The following is a 20,271-nucleotide window of genomic DNA, read 5'->3' on the forward strand; positions in this document are numbered from 1 at the left end:
ACTTTACAGCAGAAAGCCAGAAAAATTTTACGCTACCGCCCATTTGACTTCGCTCGCGGTAACGTCCATTTTCAAAAATGTAAACTAGCTGTTTTGAGAATGGGCGAGAAGCTGCCGATCTGAAAACCCTTTTTTACCGCCCACGCCGGAAATAATGCCCATTTTTGGGCGATAACCACAAAAGTGGGGGTTCTAGCACTATGTACCCTAGTTTTAGTTCCCCTATGAGTGGAAATATCCTCTCTGCATCCACCTTGTCGAGCCCCCTCATTATCATATAAGTTTCAATAAGATTGTTATGTCTTCAGATGCTCCAGTAATGACTACACAAGACAATGTGTTGTGCTTGAACTGTAATGACCTTAGTCCATTTAATGTAACTCCAGAGTGAGGATCACACCTGGTGACCTGCCTTTTATACTCGGGCTGGCACACCTGTACAGGTAACCTACAAGTCTCCCACTGCGGTGCACTCTAGTGGCACACCTTGTAATAGTACAAGCAGTAACAATGTCGGATACATGACATCACTCTCCCCCAAGTCTTTAGTGCAAATCGCCTTTGCATTGACTGTGCTCTGGGCTTAGTTCTATCTGGTTGACCCTTGGAGGGTCGTTTCCATCTTGGGTGAGTAGGTGGTGTTTCGTTGGCAGTAGATTTGCTGGTGGTTTCTGTTTGTGTGTCCATGACCACTTCATTCTCTCCCCCCCGCCCCCCCCACATACAGATTGTGCCGTTGGCTCATTACATTCATTACATTCAAGTCCAAAAAAAATTTGCATTTACAGTATTGCATTCGTGGTACCGTGGTGAGGTAAGTACATTTGAATGGTGGAATATACCTGGAGTCAGTGCTGGGGCCAGCCCGGTGCGTGAGGACAAACTAGTGCCAGAACTGCTGGATGGTATCCAGGTAGTCTGATGGCAGCACGGTGGGAACCCGGCTGGCTCAAGTTGCCTGCTCTTGGAGCTTTTGTCGTTGCTCCTAGCATCGGGCAGGTTCACCAATGCCTGTGACCTCCCTGTCCTCTCCTTGCGCCCCAGGTCGCTGCTGCTCCCTGAGGAGCAGTCGTCTAGCAGTGTACAGGGAACTGCTGACTCGCTTGCCTGGGCGTAATTTGGATTGGGATCCTGGCTGGTTCCAGTCCCATTTGGGAGACCCATTGTGGGTGACCCTTCGTTCCCGGGTGTAGTCTTGGTGATGATAGGGTCTGGGGGCTGCGCCTTAGTACAGTTTGCTCTTTCAGGCTCGTGGCGTTTGGTGCCATCTGGTGCCTGAAAGGTGGAGCCTATCGGGGGCAGGGTATTGATACCGTTGCCGTTGCCCTCCTGAGATCGCTTGCTCTGCAGCTTGTATATATCAGTTGCTTGTGGCCACACTCCGTGGTGCATCACTCTGGTCCCAGGGACGCAGGCTACAGCATTGGGTAGCTCGCTGAACCTGTGTGCTCCCGATGGATGTTTGCCTGCTGCATTGACTGTATGCAGTTGAAATTCTACATTGCACAACGTTTCATTACTTATTGTACATAACCTGTAGCTCTGATTGCAATCGCGCGACTTTACTTTGCTTATTGCATATACACAACTCTGATCATCAATAACACATTTTACATCTAACTCACAGTTGCTCTTACATTGATTGTGAGTATGGAACTGTCCCTTTAAGAATGGTGAGTTGCAGGCCTCCTTTAAGAGAGCTTTACTATCTTTACCCCAATCCTCTTCTTCGGTTGATGCCACATGTTGCTCCATCAGCGCTGCACTTCGTGGTCTGGCCGCCGCCATCTTTTTCTTCAGCGCCTCACCTCGTGGTTTGGGCGCCATCTTTTTTTCACCAACAATGTCGACTGCTGTGATCCTCCTCTCCCCGGATTCCCCCACTGAAGCTGAGAAGTCGCCTCTGGGTCCGATTCTCTTCCTCCGGAATCCTGCCACTGGAGCCTAGAAGGTGCGTTCGTGTCGTCTCGGCTGGATCACCTCCAGGCAGGCATGCTGAGTGGTCTGTGCCCCGGGTGCTGTGTTGGCCTGCTCTCTGGTGCCGGATCCGACCTCAGGTGAGGGCTTGTTTTGCCTCTGAGTGCAGGGGATGTCGATCGCTAGAGGGATGAAGTCTTCCCAGCTCCAATGGATCTTCTCCATCCACCTTCTTCCGAGTAGCGTTGGTCCATCACCTGCAACAATCCATAGGGGTAACTTGTGCACTGTGCCATCATGGAGTACCTTTACATCCGCACTACCAACGACTGGGATAAGTTCATTGGTGTAGGTGCACAGCTTTGCCTGAGTCGGGACCAACTTGGGTCATTCAGCCTGATTGTCCCATAGTCTCTCAAAGGCTTCTTGATTCATTACTGGGTGGCTCGCCCCCATGTCCACTTCCATGAAGACTGGAACGCCATTTATCTCGACTTCTATCCTCAACGGAGAACATTCGGTGGTGCAGGTAAACATGCCATACACCTCATCGTGGGGCTGAGCTGCCTCTCTGAGTATCGCTTCATAATCCACGCTGGATTCATGGCCATCTGCAGACTCTTCGTCGACACAGTGAGTCATATTTGTTTTACACATTCGCTGGGGGCGGCCCTTTGTGCTGCAGCTTTTGCATACATAGTCTTTAAAATGGCACTGGTGAGCCCTGTGATTTCCTCCACAATGCCAGCATGGTGCTACTCGATTAGCACCCCTCGGCAGACTCGAGGGCCTGTTCTCCCTCCCCTGTTCGACACGTTCTACAGACCAGCCTCTAAAAGGTGCCACTCTGTGCATAGTACTTGCCGGGTTTAAGTCCTGATGATGCATCATCCGCCTAGAGCCGCAGGTCGAGGTCATGAATGCTTGCCTTACGGAGATGGCCTTCTGTAGTGTGACTGTGGTGTCCACAGATATTAGTTTATGAAGAAGGCCCTCATGGCCGATTCCAATGACAAAGATATCTCACAGCACTTCGGTGAGGTGGTCGCCAAAATCACATGGTGCCACCAGCCTCCTGAGGTCTGCAGCATATTTTGCGATCTCCTGGCCTTCGGGCCGTCGGTATGTATAAAACTGGTGTCTGGCTGTGAGGATGCTCTCTTTGGGCTTGAGTTGTTCTTGGATTAGCTTTACAAGCTCCTCGTATGTCTTGGTCGTTGTCTTCCCTGGTGCCATCAAGTCCCTGACAAGGCCATAAACAGTGGGCCCACAACTTATTAGCAGGATAGCTCTGCGCTTATCAGCCAGTGTGGCCGGATTATTGCCTGCCAGGTCGTTTGCTGTGAAGAGATGGTCGAGCCTCTCCACAAAGGCTTCCCTATCATCACCATCGGCGAACTGCTGCAACGTACCAAGAGTAGCCATTTTCACGTGAAGGTCCGTAATCTTGTCGCCAATTGTTATGTCTTCAGATGCTCTAATAATGACTCCACGAGACAGTGTGTTGTGCTTGAACTGTAGTGACCTTAGTCCATTTAATGTAACTCCAGAGTGAGGATCACACCTGGTGGCCTGCCTTTTATACTCGGCCTGGCACACCTGTACAGGCAACCTACAAGTCTCCCACTGTGGTGCTCTCTAGTGGCACACCTTGTAATAGTACAAGCAGTAATCATGTAGAATACATGACAAAGATCACCTCTCATTCTTCTGAACTCCAATGATTTCTACCCCTGACCCACACCTACCTCCTCCTTTACTATGTCCTTGGTGAAGACAGATGCAAAGTACTCATTAATACCTCAGCCATACACTCCATGTGTAGCTCTCCTTTTTGGTCACTAATCGGCCCCACTCCTCCTCTTACTACACGTTCCCACTCCTGATCAGTGGCCAATGAGGTGAGGTGAGGACAGGATTGGGCTCAGGTGTGATACCCACACGGTCGAACAGCTCTCAGATGTCTGAGGGGTGAAATGGGTCAACGCCAGGAGCACGAAACCGGCTGATCGTGAATCGGCCGCCCGTCCCACACCGTAGCCGATCTTTGTTTCCATTGGGTGGGAAGCGACGCAGAGAGGGCTGGCGATTGGGCCCCTGAACGTCTCGGCTCATGTGTACGGCGAGTGAGCAGCCGGCACCCATGGAACTGTACCCTGGAGGAGGAGAGGAGAGAGAATCGAAGGTAGAGGGGATCAGTGATGGCCGGTGTGTCACTCTGCTAGTCTACAGAGCAGCGCCTCGCTCTTTCCGTGACTCCTTGGGAAGGCGGGAGGTGGTGGGTGACGGTGGGCCGGAGGGGGGGGAGGGGGGTGCGGTGGGGGGGAAGAGGTGGCGAGGTGAAGGGATGTAGAAAGAGAATTCCAGACTCTTGGGATGTGGAGGCTGAAGACTCTGCCACTGATGGCGGGGTGGGGTGGGGAACGAGCAGAGGGAATGAACTCCCAGGGGCATAGCTTACAAGGCATAATGTGGTAGAGCTGCTAATGTAGCACTGGAGACAACCTACAAGCAGTTATTTACCTGCCCTCTTCTCATATAGATATATAGAAAAGGTAATAAAATAGAATAATGTGCAAATTCATTCCATTTTGTTCCAACGGGCCACTTACCATGGAATGTGCAAATAGGAAAAGCTTTAGGCATGAGTGATGGGTCTTCACAATGTCAATGTGCTGCAGGCAGTCCCGGACATATACGCTGAAATCAGACACAGCCATCCGCTTGCCTTCACTCTGCCCATGGCCAACTGCGTAAGGAGGGAAAAGAACAATAGATAGAGGCATTAAACAATGGGGTGGAGAGATCTCTCAAAGGCTCAGTGAGGCGTACGGACCAGGAGAGTGCTCAGATCACTCTCCTCAGCTGGGGCTAATGTTGTAAAACTACTGTCACATAAAGAAAGGAAGACTTGCATTTATATAGCGCCTTTCATGACCATCGGACATCTCAAAGCGCTTTACAGCCAATGAGGTCCTTTTTGAAGCGCAGTCACTGTAGTAACATGGAAACTTGGCAGCCAATTTGCTCACAGCAAGCTCCCTCAAACAGCAATGTGATGATGACCAGACAATCTGATTTAGTAAATATTGGCCCAGGACACTGGGGAGAACTCCCCTGCTCTTCTTCAAAATAGTGCTGAGGGATCTTTTACATCCAGCTGAGAGGGCAGATGGGGCCTCAGTTTAACGTACCACCCGAAACACGGCACCTCAGACAGTGCAGCGCTCCCTCAGTACTGCACTGGAGTGTCCGTGAAACTCGAGTGCACAACCTTCTGATGAGGCAAGAGTGCTATCCACTGAGCCACGACTATGTTATCCCTTCATAAACTGATGCTCTAGTTAATCAGAGAAGCTAACCTCAGATCTTATTGTCTGCGATACAAGGCTGGAGGCTCCGATCTAATCGGTATTGGGGAATTTTTTGACACTTTTTAAAAATGTAACTGGGACTTTCCCTTCGTCAGTAACTGGCGGGGATGTGGAATGAGGCATCACATAATATAATTACGTCACTAGCGACCCTGAAGAATTCTGTGCTTTCAAAAGAAAATTGACAAGTATTTGGGTTCCCCCTGTGGGTCATTTCACCGCCGTGGAGAAGTAGCCCGCCCCCAAAGCACAGGAAGATCCCAGGTTCGCTCGCTGGGCATTGCTGAGTCTACCCTTATCAGCTTGGGCGGCAGTTGGGGTGCTCTAAACGGCCTCAGTCCCACCAGAAGTCCTTCTCCAGTGACCCCTGATGGGAGGTGTGTGTTCGTGGACATTGGGGTTGAGTACAGGGTGGGACTTGGTCCTTTCCCAGTCAAGCAGGCCCACAACACTGCCTGTCTGGCCTCACACATGGGGTCGACTCAATTGGAGCCTACGGAACTACACTCGGCAGGAGTCAAGGCCATCTTGGGGCGGGGGAATAAACCTGGGAGCAAAGAGAGGCCCCTCCACCATAACCCTGGAGTTGCTCCTTCAGCCACTTCACACCTGCCCTTTGAAGCTCCCCGCCTAGTTCCCTCTGCCTAGCCACTTTATTCCCAACTGTTAAAATCCTCCTCAAAACACAGCTCCAGACCCCCAGTCATCTCCATGTTACCCTTCCCTTCCCCACAACTTGCTCAGTGTCTAATGTTCTGCCTCCCTGACATCGACAGGCTTTGAGACTTCTTCCTACGTGTATGGAGTACTATAGAAACGGACGCTGTTGTAAAACATAAGAGCCCGGATTTAATGTGTTTTTATTCGTTCCTGGAATGTGGGTGTCGCCGGCATTTATTGCCCATCCCTAACTGCCCTGAGAAGGTGGTGGTGAGCCGCCTTCTTGAACCGCTGCAGTCCGTGTGGTGAAGGTGCTCCCACAGTGCTGTTAGGGAGGGAATTCCAGGATTTGCCCCAGCGACGATAAAGGAACGGCCGATATATTTCCAAGTCAGGATGGTGTGTGACTTGGAGGGGAACTTGGAGGTGGGGGTGTTCCCATGCGCCTGTTGCCCTTGTCCTTCTAGGTGGTAGAGGTCGCAGCTTTGGGAAATGTTGCCAAAGAAGCCTTGGTGATTTGCTGCAGTGCATCTTGTAGATGGTACACACCGCAGCCACGGTGCGCCGGTGGTGGAGGGTGTGAATGGGTGGTGGATGGGGTGCTTGTAGAAAATGGAAAGGATTTGAGGAGTTTGGAGGTGAATACCCAGCCTCTGACGTGCTCTTGTAGCCACAGTATTTATGTGGCTGTTCCAGTTAAGTTTCTGGTCATTGTTGACCCCCCAGGATGTTGATGGTGGGGAATTTGGCAATGGTAATGCCATTGAATGTTAAGGGGCCGTGGTTGAACTCTCTCTTGTTTGTGATAGTCATTTCATAGCACTTATGTAGCGTGAATGTTACTTGTCACTATCAGCCCAAGTCTGAATGTCGTCTAGGTCTTGCTACCTGCTGGCACGGACTGTATCATTATCTGAAGAGTTGTGAATGGAACTGACCACTGTGCAATCATCAGCGAACATCCCCACTTCTGATCTTATGATGGAGGGAAGATCATTGATGATGCAGCTGAAGATAGTTGGGCCTAGGACACTGCCTGAGGAACTCCTGGGACTAAGATAATTAACTTCCAACCACCACAAACATCGTTTTATGTGCTAGGTGTGACTCCAGCCAGTGGAGAGTTTACCCTTTGATTCCCATTGACTTCAGTTTAACTAGGGCTCCTTGATACCACACTCGGTCAAATGCTGTCTTGATGTCAAGGGCAATCACCTCACCTCTGGAATTCAGCTCTCTGTTGTCTATGTTTGGACCAAGGCTGTAATGAGGTCTGGAGCCGAGTGGTGATGGCTGAAACCCAAACTGAGCATCGGTGAGCAGGTTATCGGTGAGTAAGTGCCACTTGATAGCACTGTTGACGACACCTTCCATCACTCTGCTGATGATTGAGAGTAGACTGATGGGGCGATAATTGGCCAGATTGGATTTGCCCTGCTTTTTGTGGACAGGGCATACCTGGGCAGTTTCCCACATTGTCGGAGAGATGCCAGTGTTGTAGTTGCTTTGGGTCACATTCGAGGTGTGCGGGGATCTCCATAGATTCCTCAGCATGAGACCTGGACCAATTTATCTCCCAAGCCTCATTTGCATTTATCTGCACAATCTCCTGCCCGAGCACTCATCCGTGTTTTTGTTCTCTCCAGACTCGACTATTGCAAAGCTCTCCCGTCGGCCCTCCCACCTTTCACCCTCCACAAACTTGAGCTCATCCGAAACTCTAACTTCTATTCTCTGCGTAAAGATTTTTACAGCACAGAAAGAGGCCTTAGGGCCCAGCTTGACTGCACTGACTCCTTGATAGAGTTATCCCATTTGTCTCACTCCCCCTGCTCTTTTCCCCATGGACCTGCCAATTTTTCTTTATCGAGCATATCATTTACTTATCCTTTTCAGGTATATATTCAAATCACTTTTGAATATTTCATCCCTAATCGAGTAAACAACACTGAATGCGTCAAATTAAGTTTTACACTTGATGTTGTTAGCCTGTTCTGACATTATTAAAATAAGTGTGCTTCCCGTTGATAGACCGTACAGAAATTCAGACAGATCTGAGTCGATATTCTGTTTTAAGAGCCCAGGTTATACAGATCAAAGTCAATCCAAGTGCTGAGCTTGCTGGCTGCACATCAGGTACCTGAAAGAACTGAGATTTTATACTGAAATAATAGCTGCCAGGCTGAGCTGTACAGATCGGGAAGATCCCAGTTTGTGCCTGCACTGTGCTCCTTCCCAAGGGACTGCACCTTGAGGTGGTGGGAAGGCCTGAGCATTCCTATGACCCAGCCAGCAGGATAACTCCTGGTCAGGCTGCCCAAGCCAGACAGGTCGACAGGTAGGAGCCAGACTAAAGGCCAGTCTTCCAGCTCTCCTGGTACGGCTTTGCGAGTCAGGCTGATGACCGGCCCACTATCAAAATGGCTCGTTTCAGAAATAACACAGAGAAATCTGCTACACACCTACAGATACACTGGTGGCTCAATGAATAGCACCCTCGCCTCTGAATCAAAAGGTTGTGGGTTCAAGTCCCACTCCAGAGACTTGAGCGCAAAATCTAGGCCAACACTGCAGTGCTGAGGGAATGCTGCATTGTCTGAGCTGCTGCTTCTTGGAGGAAATGTTAAACCGAGGTCCCATCTGCTCTCTGAGGTGAATGTAAAAGATCCCATAGCATAACAGTGACTGCACTTCAGCATAGAAAGTGCTTCATTGGCTGTAAAGCATTTTGGGACATCCTGAGGTTGTGAAAGATGAAAAATATACAAGTTTTTCTGTCAGGTGAAAATGAGATCGGGTTTTGCTGCGATGCCCTACACGGATGATTGTCTGCTGTCACTCACATGTCTCGACCCAGACGCAAAGGGCAGAGCCCCGACAAGGATCAGCACTTTCAGGAGCTGCAAAGACGCAGGCTGCAGAGGTGCCCAGGTGCCCGCTCCCCACACTCAGCCAGCAGGGTCCCGAAGGTAAGCTCTCTTGGATTGATTCAGGCCTCCAGCCAATGGGAAGACCCGTTGCTGCCAGTACCAGGGGGATTTAGTGCAGTATAAAAATTGGTGAGTGGGAGATGAGAATCACAGAAACTTACAGCGCAGGAGGAGGCCATTCAGCCCATCGTCCCCGCGTTTTGTACGGAACCCTGTAAGTTCCTCATCCTCAAGCACTTGTTCAACTTAAAATTATTTATCAAATCAGCTCCCACCACATTTTCAGGTAGAGCGTTCCAGATCCTGACAACTCTGAGTGAAGAAATGTCTCCTCATCTCTCTGGATCGTTTGCAATGATTTTAAATCTAGTTGTTCATCCACCCACCAGAGGGAATTGGTTTTCTCGATCTACTCTATGAAAACCTCTCACCATTTTGAAAAACTCTATTAGTTGACCTATTGACCCACATCCCCCGTAAGTTGCCCTGCCTCCTGCGCGGCCCAGTCAGATTTCTGCGCATGCGCAGCACCCAGTGTAAGAGTCGGTGAACTGCCTGCACGGGATCTCTCCACCTTATTGCCGACTCACTTAACCTGTCTACATCCCTTTACTGTTTCTTTGGGAGCAAAATTGATCCATTTTGTGATGCCCATTAGCGCCTTCAGGGGATGCTAACGGAATGTAAATACTCTTTGCCCAGGGTTGGGGACAGGTGAGGTGGGGTGGGGGGTGCTACCGGCCAGTGCAGCGCCACGCCTCACAGGTAGCGTCCCGCACCAACCCCTTTCCGTCCCGCGGTGGATGTTGCCCCATGAAGCTGGCGCGAGCGGGTGTCAGCGCCAGCTTTGCGGGTCGAGAAGCGGGTCGACATCCGCTCGCGGGGCAGAAGTTAAAGGGGAGGTCGCCAGCTCCCTGCGCTGCCATCTCGCTCGTTTTACTGACTCTCGGTTGTATCGTTTCCTCCCCTAGTGTGGTCCGGGCTACCATCGTGCAGCGCAGCTCTCCGTTTTGGGTACCGGGCTGCAGCCCTGGTACCACGCTGCCCTGGTGGTGAGCAGAGGCCTTGTCGAGTGAGCAGTGGCCCTCCCCTTTGAGCATCCGCGTAGCGCTGGAACCGCCGCTAAAGAAATGGGGCACGCGAGATTGCGCTGCACTTCTTGTGAGGGGCAGTGAGCCCAATTCATCAGCTAGATCGGGGCTTCCACGCCGGGCGCAGGAAGTACTATCCCGAGCAGGTTACCGCCCCCAATCGGGGCACGGGCCAATTGCACCCTCTTTGTGTCCTCACAGCTTACTTTCCCAGCTTGTTTTCTATCATTAGCAAACTTGGATACATTGCATTCAGTCCCTTCATCTAAGTCATTGATATAGATTGTAATTAGCTGAGGTCCAAGCACTGATCCTTCTGGCACCCCACTACTTACAGCCTGCCAACCCGAAAATTACCCGTTTATCCTGACTCTCTGTTTTCTGTCTGTTAAACGGTCCTCTATCCATGCTAATATATTACCCCCAACCCCATGAGCCCTTATCTAAGCCATGTTTTTGTGAACGATCCAGTCCATGTTTTTTTTAGAGGTCCATTCAACGTTTTGTGACAGATCAATTTGGGTAAAATGTGAGTTTAGGAGTTCATGGTTGAGGGAGAAGGTGAAATCAACAGTAAAGAACAACATATTGGAGCAATTGTCTAGTGTGTACGGCAGTCACTTGCCTTCAAAAGAAAGTCTGCAAATAAACACATTCCTGATGTTACGAGCCGGCAGACAGTTCTTACCGTGATCATGCGCAAATACAAACAGGGATTGATTAACGAGCATCTCGACAACTTTCGTGTAGCGGCCGCTGTGTTCTGCTGCACCATGTACTATCATCACTAGAGCCCTGGAAGGATTTGGTGGAAGAAGAATTGAGCAACGGAACAGCAAGCATCATCTTCACCGTAAAACAAGTCACGCTAAAACTCTGTCATTCAACACTGATTTCACAGTCGTAATAGCGCCAGTCCCCACCCCTGCCTCAGCCCATCCGGTGCTGAAACCCTCCTCCATGCTTTTGTTACCTTCATACTTAAATCTCTCTCTCTCACCTCTTTCTCTCTCTGTGTCTCTCATCCTCTGTGTCCCGCTCAGTTTATGAAGGAATCTCTCAGCTGTGCTTTAATTGCTTGGGATAAATGCTGACAGACCTGCTGTGTTTCTCCAGCATTTCCTGTTTTTATTTCAGTTTTTCAGCATTTGCTGTTTATTTTCAATGTTTTTCTCCTCTCTCAGCCTGTAAGCATTGTAAATCGGGGAGATTCCGGGCCAGCCTGCGTAGCCCTGTGACTATTCAGATAACTTTCTGTATGTGTTGTGTGTCTCCAGTGACTTTGATGCAGTGTTGTGGTTTCCTCAAATACCAGAGTGCCCCAGTCAGTTTAAAACCTCAGCTACATTCGGGAAACGAAAACACACAATATTACAAAGGAAAAGTAAACCAAGTTTACTGTCTGGGGGCGGGGGAGATCTAAAATAAGAACAGTTCTGAGGCCCATTGTGTCACAGCTTTTGGCCTTTATCCCAAAGGGACAGATGAGATTCAGTGAGCGGGCGAAGCTGGCAGATGGAGTTCAATGTGGGAAAGTGTGAGGTCGTCCACTTTGGACTCAACAAAGATAGATTACAGTATTTTCTAAATGGTGAGAAGCTGGGAACTGTGGAGGAGCAGAGAGATTGAGGGATCCAAGTACAGAAATCACTTAAAGCTGGTGGACAGGTGAAAAAAATAATTCAAAAGGCTAATGGAAGGTTGACCTTTATCTCGAAGGCTGGAATACCAAGGGGTGGAAATGATGTTACAGTTTTACAAAGCTCTGATCAGACCACATCTGGAGTAACTGCGTTCAGCTCTGGGCACCGTCCCTCAGGAAGGAGATATTGGCCTTGGTGGGGAGCAGCGCTGATTCACCAGAATTATACTGGTCGGGCTATAAAAGAGCTGGAGCGGCATTCCACTTCAACCTCCAGCGTGAGCTGCTCCAAGTGTGCGACGTTTTTGAGATGGGAGACTGGGTGACGTCATCAAAACCCTGGTCGCCGTTTTGGAGCGTGGGCAGGAACATTGGTAGGACCCAGGTACAGAGGAGTGGGAAGGTTGGGGCGGATGAGCGGCGAGTGTTTGTGGCGAGATGCGGTGAATGTTTATGGCGGAGGAGCGGTGAGAGATCGTGGCGGATGTGCGACAGATGAGGTTCGAGAGCCCAGGGGCAGCACGGGCCAACCCACATTGCGATATGTGTGCGCACTAGGTCTGTGCAGCAGAGCAGGTCTCCAGTCATCCTGGTTAACCCTTGCCACTGGATAAAGGCCTAGCTCTGTCAAGCCCGTAGGTGGCTGGTGTGCAATGGTCACCACACGTTAAAAAAATTCACGCACAGGCATCTTCCACCCCCTCAATTGGAGTTCAGGACTGGAACATCGGGTCCTTCATTGAAACACCTGTGAACTCGTGGAAGCAAATCATCCTCGTTAGAGGGACCGCCTATTATGATGACTCAATTATTCCATGTCTCGCTCACCCATCACCCCAGTGCTCACTGGCCAACATTGGCTCCCTGTCCAACAATGCCTCACAAATAAAATTCTCAACCTTGTGTTCAAATCCCTACATGGCCTCACCCCCTCCCTATCTCTGTAACTTCTTTCAGCTCTATGACTCTCCACAAACTCTGTGTTCCTCCAATTCTGGCCTCTTGTGCATCCCCCGATTTTCTTTGCCCTACTATTGGTGGCCGTGCCTTCAGCTGTCTTGGCCCTAAGCTCTGGAATTTTCTCGCTAAACCTCTCCACCTCTCTACCTATCTCTCTTCCTCTACGATGCTCCTTAAAACTTACCTCCTGATCACCTGTCCTCATATCTCCCTCGGTGTCAAATTTTGTCTGATATTTGCTCCTGTGAAGCCCCATGGGATGCTTTGTTACGTTAAAGGCACTATATCAATGCAAGGTGTTGTGATGTAATCAGCTGGTGATTATCGGTCCAGGTCAGGAGTGTGATGGAATACTCTCCACTTGCCTGGATGAATGCAGCTCCAACATTCAAGAAGCTCAGCACCATCCAGGACAAAGCAGCCCGCTTGATTGACAACCCATCCACCACCTTAAACATTCACTCCCTCCACCATCGGCGCACCATGGCTGCAATGTGTACCATCTACAAGATGCACTGCAGCAATTTGCCAAGGCTTCTTTGGCAGTACTTTCCAAATCTGCAACCTTTACCACTTAGAAGGGCAAGGGCAGCAGGCACATGGGAACACCCACACCTGCAAGTGCCCCTCCAAGTCACACACCATCCTGACTTAGAAATATATCGGCCGTTCCTTCATCGTCGCTGGGTCAAAATCCTGGAAGTTCATCCCTACCAGCACTGTGGGAGCACCTTCACCACACGGACTGCAGCAGTTCAAGAAGGTGGCTCACCACCACCTTCATAAGGACAATTAGGGATGGCCAATAAATGCTGGCCTTGCCAGCGACGTCCACATTCCAGGAACGAATAAGAAAAAAGGTGTTTGTTGCATTCGTTCACACCCGATCTGACACAACGATAAGCAGCTTTACCAACTTTTCCGTGTTCGGGGGAGTGGGGAGCAGGAAGTGACGCCTGACTCGTGAGATCGTGGTGTCCTGGCCTCCTGCCTCAGATCGGGTTCCAGCTCTGTAGGCCGAGCCAGATGTTCTGTGCATTTCTCTCGCTTTCTACCACTTCAGAGCCATGGGGCAGTTTGAATCTATTCAAGAGTGACCCATCTAAACCCACTCATACAATGTTTCCTTCATCTCTCTGTAAAGGCAGCGAGAATGAGCCTTGGGAATGAACCCCTGTACATGTGTGCTGGAGCGGAAAGAAAGGATTCCCAGATCCTTCATTTCTTTATATTCCCTGTCAGTCCTCCCTGCCAAGAGAATCTAACAGAAGGAGGCCTTTCAGCCCATTGTGCCTCTGCCTGGTCTTTGAAAGAGCTGTCCAATTAGACCCACTCCCCTGCTCTTTCCTCGTAGCCCTGCAAATTTTTCCTTTTCAAGTATATAGCCAATTCCCTTCTGAAAGTTTCGACTGAATCTGCTCCCACCACGCTTTCAGGCAGCGCAATCCACAATCTTCGGACTCGGCGTGAAAGTGCTCTCACTGAGCCACAGCTGACACAGATGACATTATAGCAAATGACGAAAGTTAACCCACCTAAATGTTAACTCTGTTTCTCTCTGCACAGATGCTGCCTAACCCGCTGAGTATTTCCAGCATTTTCTGTTTTTATTTCAGATTTCCAGCGCCAGGCTGGGCAATGGCACTGCTGTGAGTGGTGATGTGCTTGAATGCAATGTTTTTTAAAACTGGGCAATATTTTCCTCTGTTTCCTAATGTAAGTGAATTGTAGACATGGGGTAAACACCTTTTTATATTCACCCTTATCTTTTGCTGGAATAAATGAATAAAGTATATTTACTCTCTCTTCTCCCTCGCCCTCTTCCTCCCTCTCCTTCCCTCTCCCCCTCTCCCTCTCCCTCCCTCTCTCTCCCCCTCTCTCCCTCCCTGTCCCTCCCTTTCCCTCTCTCCCCCTCTCCCTCCTTCTCCCTCTCCCTCCCTCCCTCCGCAGCCTTAGCTGGTTATAGAAGTGATTAACTGAGTGGTACAGATCCACAGTCTGTGCTGAGTGTTGTATTTGGTCTCCCAGCCCCTGCGGTGGAGGAGTAAAATCTCCCAGGTCTCCCTGTTCCTGGTTACTTCCCTGGAACACCAGCTGGGCGACGTGTGTGTGCACTTTGGGCGAGGACAGAATCCAGGGTCAAGCAGCCTAGTCTCAAAACGTCTGGAAAGACCATGGGCTGGTTACCTCCGGTACATGGCAGGCAAGTAGTTAATGCCTTCGGCGGAGAGAGGGGGGCAGGGAGGGGGAACAAACTTGGCAGGGGAAAGGAGGTAACAGAAAGAATCGAGCTGCTGGATTTGGCTGCTGCCCATGCTGTTAGGGGCCTTGTTTATTGCAGATTACTAAACAAATGTGGACAAACTAATGCTAAGTGCTGTACAGTGTTTGTAATGTACGATACAGAAAGAGCGGATTTGCATTTATATAGCTCCTTTCACGACCTCAGGACATCCCAAAGCGCTTCAAAGCCAATCGAGTACTTTTGAAGTATAGTCACTGTTGTAATGTAGGAAACGCGGCAAGCCAATTTGCGCATAGCAAGATCCCACAAATAGCAATGTGATAAATGGCCAAATAATCACTTAGTGGTGTTGGTTGAAGGATAGATATTGGCCAGGACACTGGGGAGAACTCCCCTGCTTTTCTTCGAAATAGTGCAGTGGGATCTTTACGTCCACCTGAGAGAGCAGACGGGGCCCTGGTTTAAGGTCTCATTTTGTAAAACAGCACCTCCGCCAGTGCAGCACTCCCTCAGTGAACCACTGAGAGCGTCAGCCTGGATTTCGTGCTCAAGTCTCTGCCACACCTCAGTACATTATATGTACAGGTACATTACAAGGCTTTCTCAAAATACACATGTAGCAAGGTGCTTACTAAAGAGAGCATGTTTCACAATGTTTCTCTGTTGGTGAGAAATATACATGAGCAATAACTTGTACTGATAGTCGCACCTTTCATGTAGTAAAATGACCCAAGCCGGTTTGCAGTGTGAGGGCACCACGCAGGCGATGGAGGTAGAGTCAGGGACGGTGCTGAGGGTGCGGCTGAACAGTTACTTTTCGAGGAGATTTTGAAGATGATGAGCAATGAAACAGTGTGGCGTGAATTAGGAACATTTCTTTAAAGTTGATAATAGGATCACTACAAATGCTGCGGAAATCCTCAGTCACCCTGATTCTTGTTGTTTAGCCCAAGGCAGGAAGTGGGAACCTCAGCCAGATTCTCAATTGCAATCCCACTATTTTAAGGCAGAAGAGCGAGAGATCTGGGGAAGGAGGGAAAGGGCAGAGGGAGGGAAAAGAGCATGAGAAACAGACAGAGGGACAGAGAGAAAGGGACAGAGAGAAAGGGACAGACAGAGAGCCAGACAGAGGGACAGAGAGAAATGGACAGGGAGACAGACATGAGAGAATCAGAGACAGAGACACACATTAGACAGAGTGAAACAGGAGATGAAGAAAGAGGCAGAGACAGAGAGAGAAAAACACTCAGACATAGTAGGGAAACCTGAGACAGAAACAGAAGCGGCAGAAAGAGTCAAAGGCAGAGAGAGACTCAGAAACAGAAAGAGAGACAGAGAGAAACACAATAAACAGAGAAATGCAGGAAAGACACAGAGAGGCAAAGAGCGTGAGAGAAAGACACACACGGATATTAGAGAATCAAGAGAGACAGCACGAATTGGAGACAGAAACATGGGAGGCAAAGATAGTCAAAGTCACAGAGAAACACTATGGCGGTTTTAGGGAACCAGGGATAGAGAGAAAGAGAAGGAGAAAGATTCATCAGAGAAATAGAAACAAAGAGACGGGGACATATCAGGAGAGAAAGTCAAGAAGTAGAGATACAAATATAGTGTACAAAATACATTTTCTGTGTTTAGTCACACGCTGCCCTACATATGTTTCTATTTACAACATCAAAACATCAACAGTTTAATTGTTTCCGTACTTTACTCCCACATGTGCAGAGGACTGAAAGTCCTTAAAACAACACTAGGGACTGTGGTTAAAATGAAATTTGTGCAGCACTGAGACCTGTGCCATATTTGACTCGATCCCATCTCCGTACTCTTGGACCCCCCACCCCATAATACCTGATCCCACCCGTATTCTCTGACCCCCCACCCCGTATTCTCTGACCACACCCCCGTAATCCCCAACATCCATCCTGTAATCTCTGACCCCCCCACCTCATAATCCATGACCCCCACCACATAATCTCTGACCATACCCCCGTACTCTCGGACCCCCACCCCGTAATCCCTGACCCCACCCAATTAATTCTCAGTACATAAGAACATAAGAAATAGGAGCAGCAGTAGGCTATTTAGCCCCTTGAGCCTGCTCCACCATTCAATAAGAACATGGCTGATCTGATCTTGGCCTCAACTCCGCTTCCCTGCCCGCACCCTACAACCCTTGACTCCCTTATCATTCAAAACTCTGTCGATCTCCACCTTAAATATATTCAATGACCCAGCCTCCACAGCCCTCTGGGGTAGAGAATTCCACAGATTCACGACCCTCTGAGAGAATAAATTCCTCCTCATCTCTGCTTTAAAGGCCGACTCCTTATTCTGAGACTATGCCCCCTAGGGGGCCAGTATAAATAATTATTTATTATAAAAGCTGTAATACAATTTAACTTAAATCAAAATGACAAGAGGAGCACCCCTGTATAAGATTATAACACATCCCCCAGATCGTGGAGATCAGAGGGCATGTAACAAAAATGCATTTCAGATTTAAACAGGTGACAACAACTGTTGCCCAATGCTTCTTGGTCCTCTATAGTTCATATTTTGAAAGACAATTGCATAACTCCAGTCAGTATTTTTCTCATATTAGATTAAGCAGCTATTTCTGGAGTCGGTTCCCCAACCAGGTTTCAGACTTTGCTCTTTGCTCCTGCATTGTCAGGCTTAGCAGGAACCAGTTATCAACCAAAATCTCTTGGCTTTCAATGCCTGCATTCAATCATGTAAAAATTGCCTACAGTCAGCAACTTCGTTAACAGTTAAAATTTTGATTTGTGGTCAAATTGAACAGTTTCTCAGTCTTTTGGCCTGAATAATTCACCAAATAACTTGCAACCTGTCATTCTATAGTGCTCATAGCGGCCTTTGGCCTTGCCATTCTCATCTTGGGCACTTAATCTCAGTGTCAGCCAGTGGCTCAGTGTCTCTTTGGCCTCTGAGTCAGAAGGTTGTAAGTTCAAGTCCAGAGATTTGAGCACATAAATCTCGGCTGACATTCCCAGTGCAGTGCTAAGGAAGAGCTACACTTTCGGAGATGCTGTCTTTCGGAGGAGACGTTAAACCAAGATCTGCTCTCTCAGGTGGACATAAAAGATCCTACGGGAACTATTTCGAAGAAGAGCAGGGAGCTCTTCCTGGTGTCGTGACCAATATTTATCCCTCAATCAACATCACTAAAAACAGATTATCTGGTTATTATTACATTGCTTTTTGTAGGAGCTTGCTGAGCACAAATTGGCTGCTGCATTTCCTACACCAGTGACTACACTTCAAAATGTAATTCATGGGCTGTAAAGCGCTTTGCGACATCCGGTGGTCATGAAAGGCGCTATATAAAGGCAAGTTTTTCTTTCTGCCTCCCATCTTTGTATATTGTACTTGTACATGAAACAACAAAAGTTAGTATGCAGGTACAGCAAGTAATTAGGAAAGCAAATGGAATTTTGGCCTTTATTTTAAAGGGGATGGAGTGTAAAAGGAAGTCCTGCTCCAACTGTACAGGGCGTTAGTAAGACCACACCTAGATTACTGTATACAGTATTGGTCTCCCTGTGGTCATCCCCTCCAAAACAGATACACCGCCTTGGGTGCTGTTGGGGAGGGCAGCAGCAGCCAAGTTCATGGCACCATGGGTGGCTTTGCTGCACAGGACGGCAGGAAAAAGAGTGGGAGAGCTATAGAGGTAGGGGATTCTATTGTAAGGAGAATAGATAGACGTTTCTGCGGCCGCAATCGAGACTCCAGGATGGTATGTTGCCTCCCTGGTGCAAGGGTCAAGGATGTCTCGGAGCGGCTGCAGGACATTTTGGAGGGGGAGGGTGAACAGCCAGTTGTCGTGGTGCATATAGGTACCAATGATATAGGTAAAAAATGGGATGAGATCCGACAAGCTGAATTTAGGGAGCTAGGAGTTAAATTAAAAAGTAGGACCTCAAAGATAGTAATCTCAGGATTGCTACCAGTGTCACGTGCTAGTCAGAGTAGGAATTGCAGGATAGCTAAGATGAATACGTGGCTTGAGGAGTGGTGCAGGAGGGAGGGATTTAAATTCCTGGGATATTGGAACCGGTTCTGGGGGAGGTGGGACCAGTACAAACCAATGGCAGGACCGGAACCAATGTCCTAGGGGGAGTGTTTGCTAGTGCTGTTGGGGAGGGGTTAAACTAATATGGCAGGGGGGTGGGAACCTAAGCAGAGAGACAGAGGGAAGTAAAATGGGGGCAGAAGCAAAAGATAGAAAGATGAAAAGTAAAAGTGGAGGGCAGAGAAACCCAAGGCAAAAAGCAAAAAGGGCCACATTACAGCAAAATTCTAAAGGGGCAAAGTGTGTTAAAAAGACAAGTCTGAAGGCTCTGTGCCTCAATGCGCGAAGGAGTATTCGTAATAAGATGGACGAATCAATGGCGCAGGCAGCTATTAACGAATATGATATAATAGGGATTACGGACACATGGCTCCAGGGTGACCAAGGCTGGGAACTCAACATCCAGGGGTATTCAACATTCAGGAAGGATAGACAGAAAGGAAAAGGAGGTGGTGCAGCGTTGCTCTTTAAAGAGGAAATTAACACAATAGTAAGGAAGGACATTAGCTTGGATGATGTGGAATCTGTATGGGTGGAGCTGCGGAATACCAAAGGGCAGAAAACATGAGTGGGAGTTGTGTACAGACCATCAAACAGTAGCAGTGAGGTTGGGGACAGCGTGCAATAAAGGTACAGCAGTTATCATGGGTGACTTTAATCTACATATAGATTGGGCTAACCAAACTGGTAGCAATATGGTGGAGGAGGATTTCCTAGAGTGTATTAGGGATGGTTTTCTAGACAATATGTCGAGGAACCATCGAGAGGACTGACCATCCTAGACTGGGTGATGTGTAATGAGAAAGACTAATTAGAAATCCTGTTGTGCAAAGCCCCTTGGGGAAGAGTGACCATAATATGGTAGAATCCATTATTAAGATGGAGAGTGACACAGTTAATTCAGAGATTAGGATCCTGAGCTTAAGGAATCTTGTGTGGCTATACGCCACTTGTCCCTCTAAGAAATTGGCTACAATAGACTGGCGAATGATACTTAAAGGGCTGACCGTGGATAGGCAATGGCAAACATTTAAAGATCACATGGATGAACTTCAACAATTGAACATCCCTGTCTGGAGTAAAAATAAAACGGGGAAGGTGGCTCAACTGTGGCTAACAAGGGAAATTAAGGATAGTGTTAAATCTAAGGAAGAGGCATATAAATTGGCCAGAAAAAGCAGCAAACCTGAGGACTGGGAGAAATTTAGAATTCAGCAGAGGAGGACAAAGAGTTTAATTAGGAGGGGGGAAATAGAGTATGAGAGGAAGCTTGCTGGGAACATAAAAACTGACTGCAAAAGCTTCTATAGATATGTGAAGAGAAAAAGATTAGTGAAGACAAACATAGGT

At 48.6% G+C, this 20,271-nt stretch overlaps 1 protein-coding gene across 2 annotated transcripts in view; it reads right to left on the reverse strand.

Moving 5' to 3' along the window:
• LOC139277340 (monoglyceride lipase-like) overlaps positions 1 to 20,271 on the reverse strand; it is a 73,375-nt gene that overhangs the window by 45,935 nt on the left and 7,169 nt on the right. For both annotated transcript variants that reach the window (XM_070895686.1, XM_070895685.1), the window contains exons 3-4: positions 10,661 to 10,767; positions 4,530 to 4,666 (exon numbers count right to left, since the gene is read on the reverse strand). In XM_070895686.1, the coding sequence (XP_070751787.1) occupies positions 4,530 to 4,666; positions 10,661 to 10,767 (244 nt within the window). The remainder of the gene's footprint in view (positions 1 to 4,529; positions 4,667 to 10,660; positions 10,768 to 20,271) is intronic.

This window comes from Pristiophorus japonicus, chromosome 12 (assembly GCF_044704955.1).
Source record: "Pristiophorus japonicus isolate sPriJap1 chromosome 12, sPriJap1.hap1, whole genome shotgun sequence".
Classification (NCBI taxonomy): domain Eukaryota; kingdom Metazoa; phylum Chordata; class Chondrichthyes; family Pristiophoridae; genus Pristiophorus; species Pristiophorus japonicus.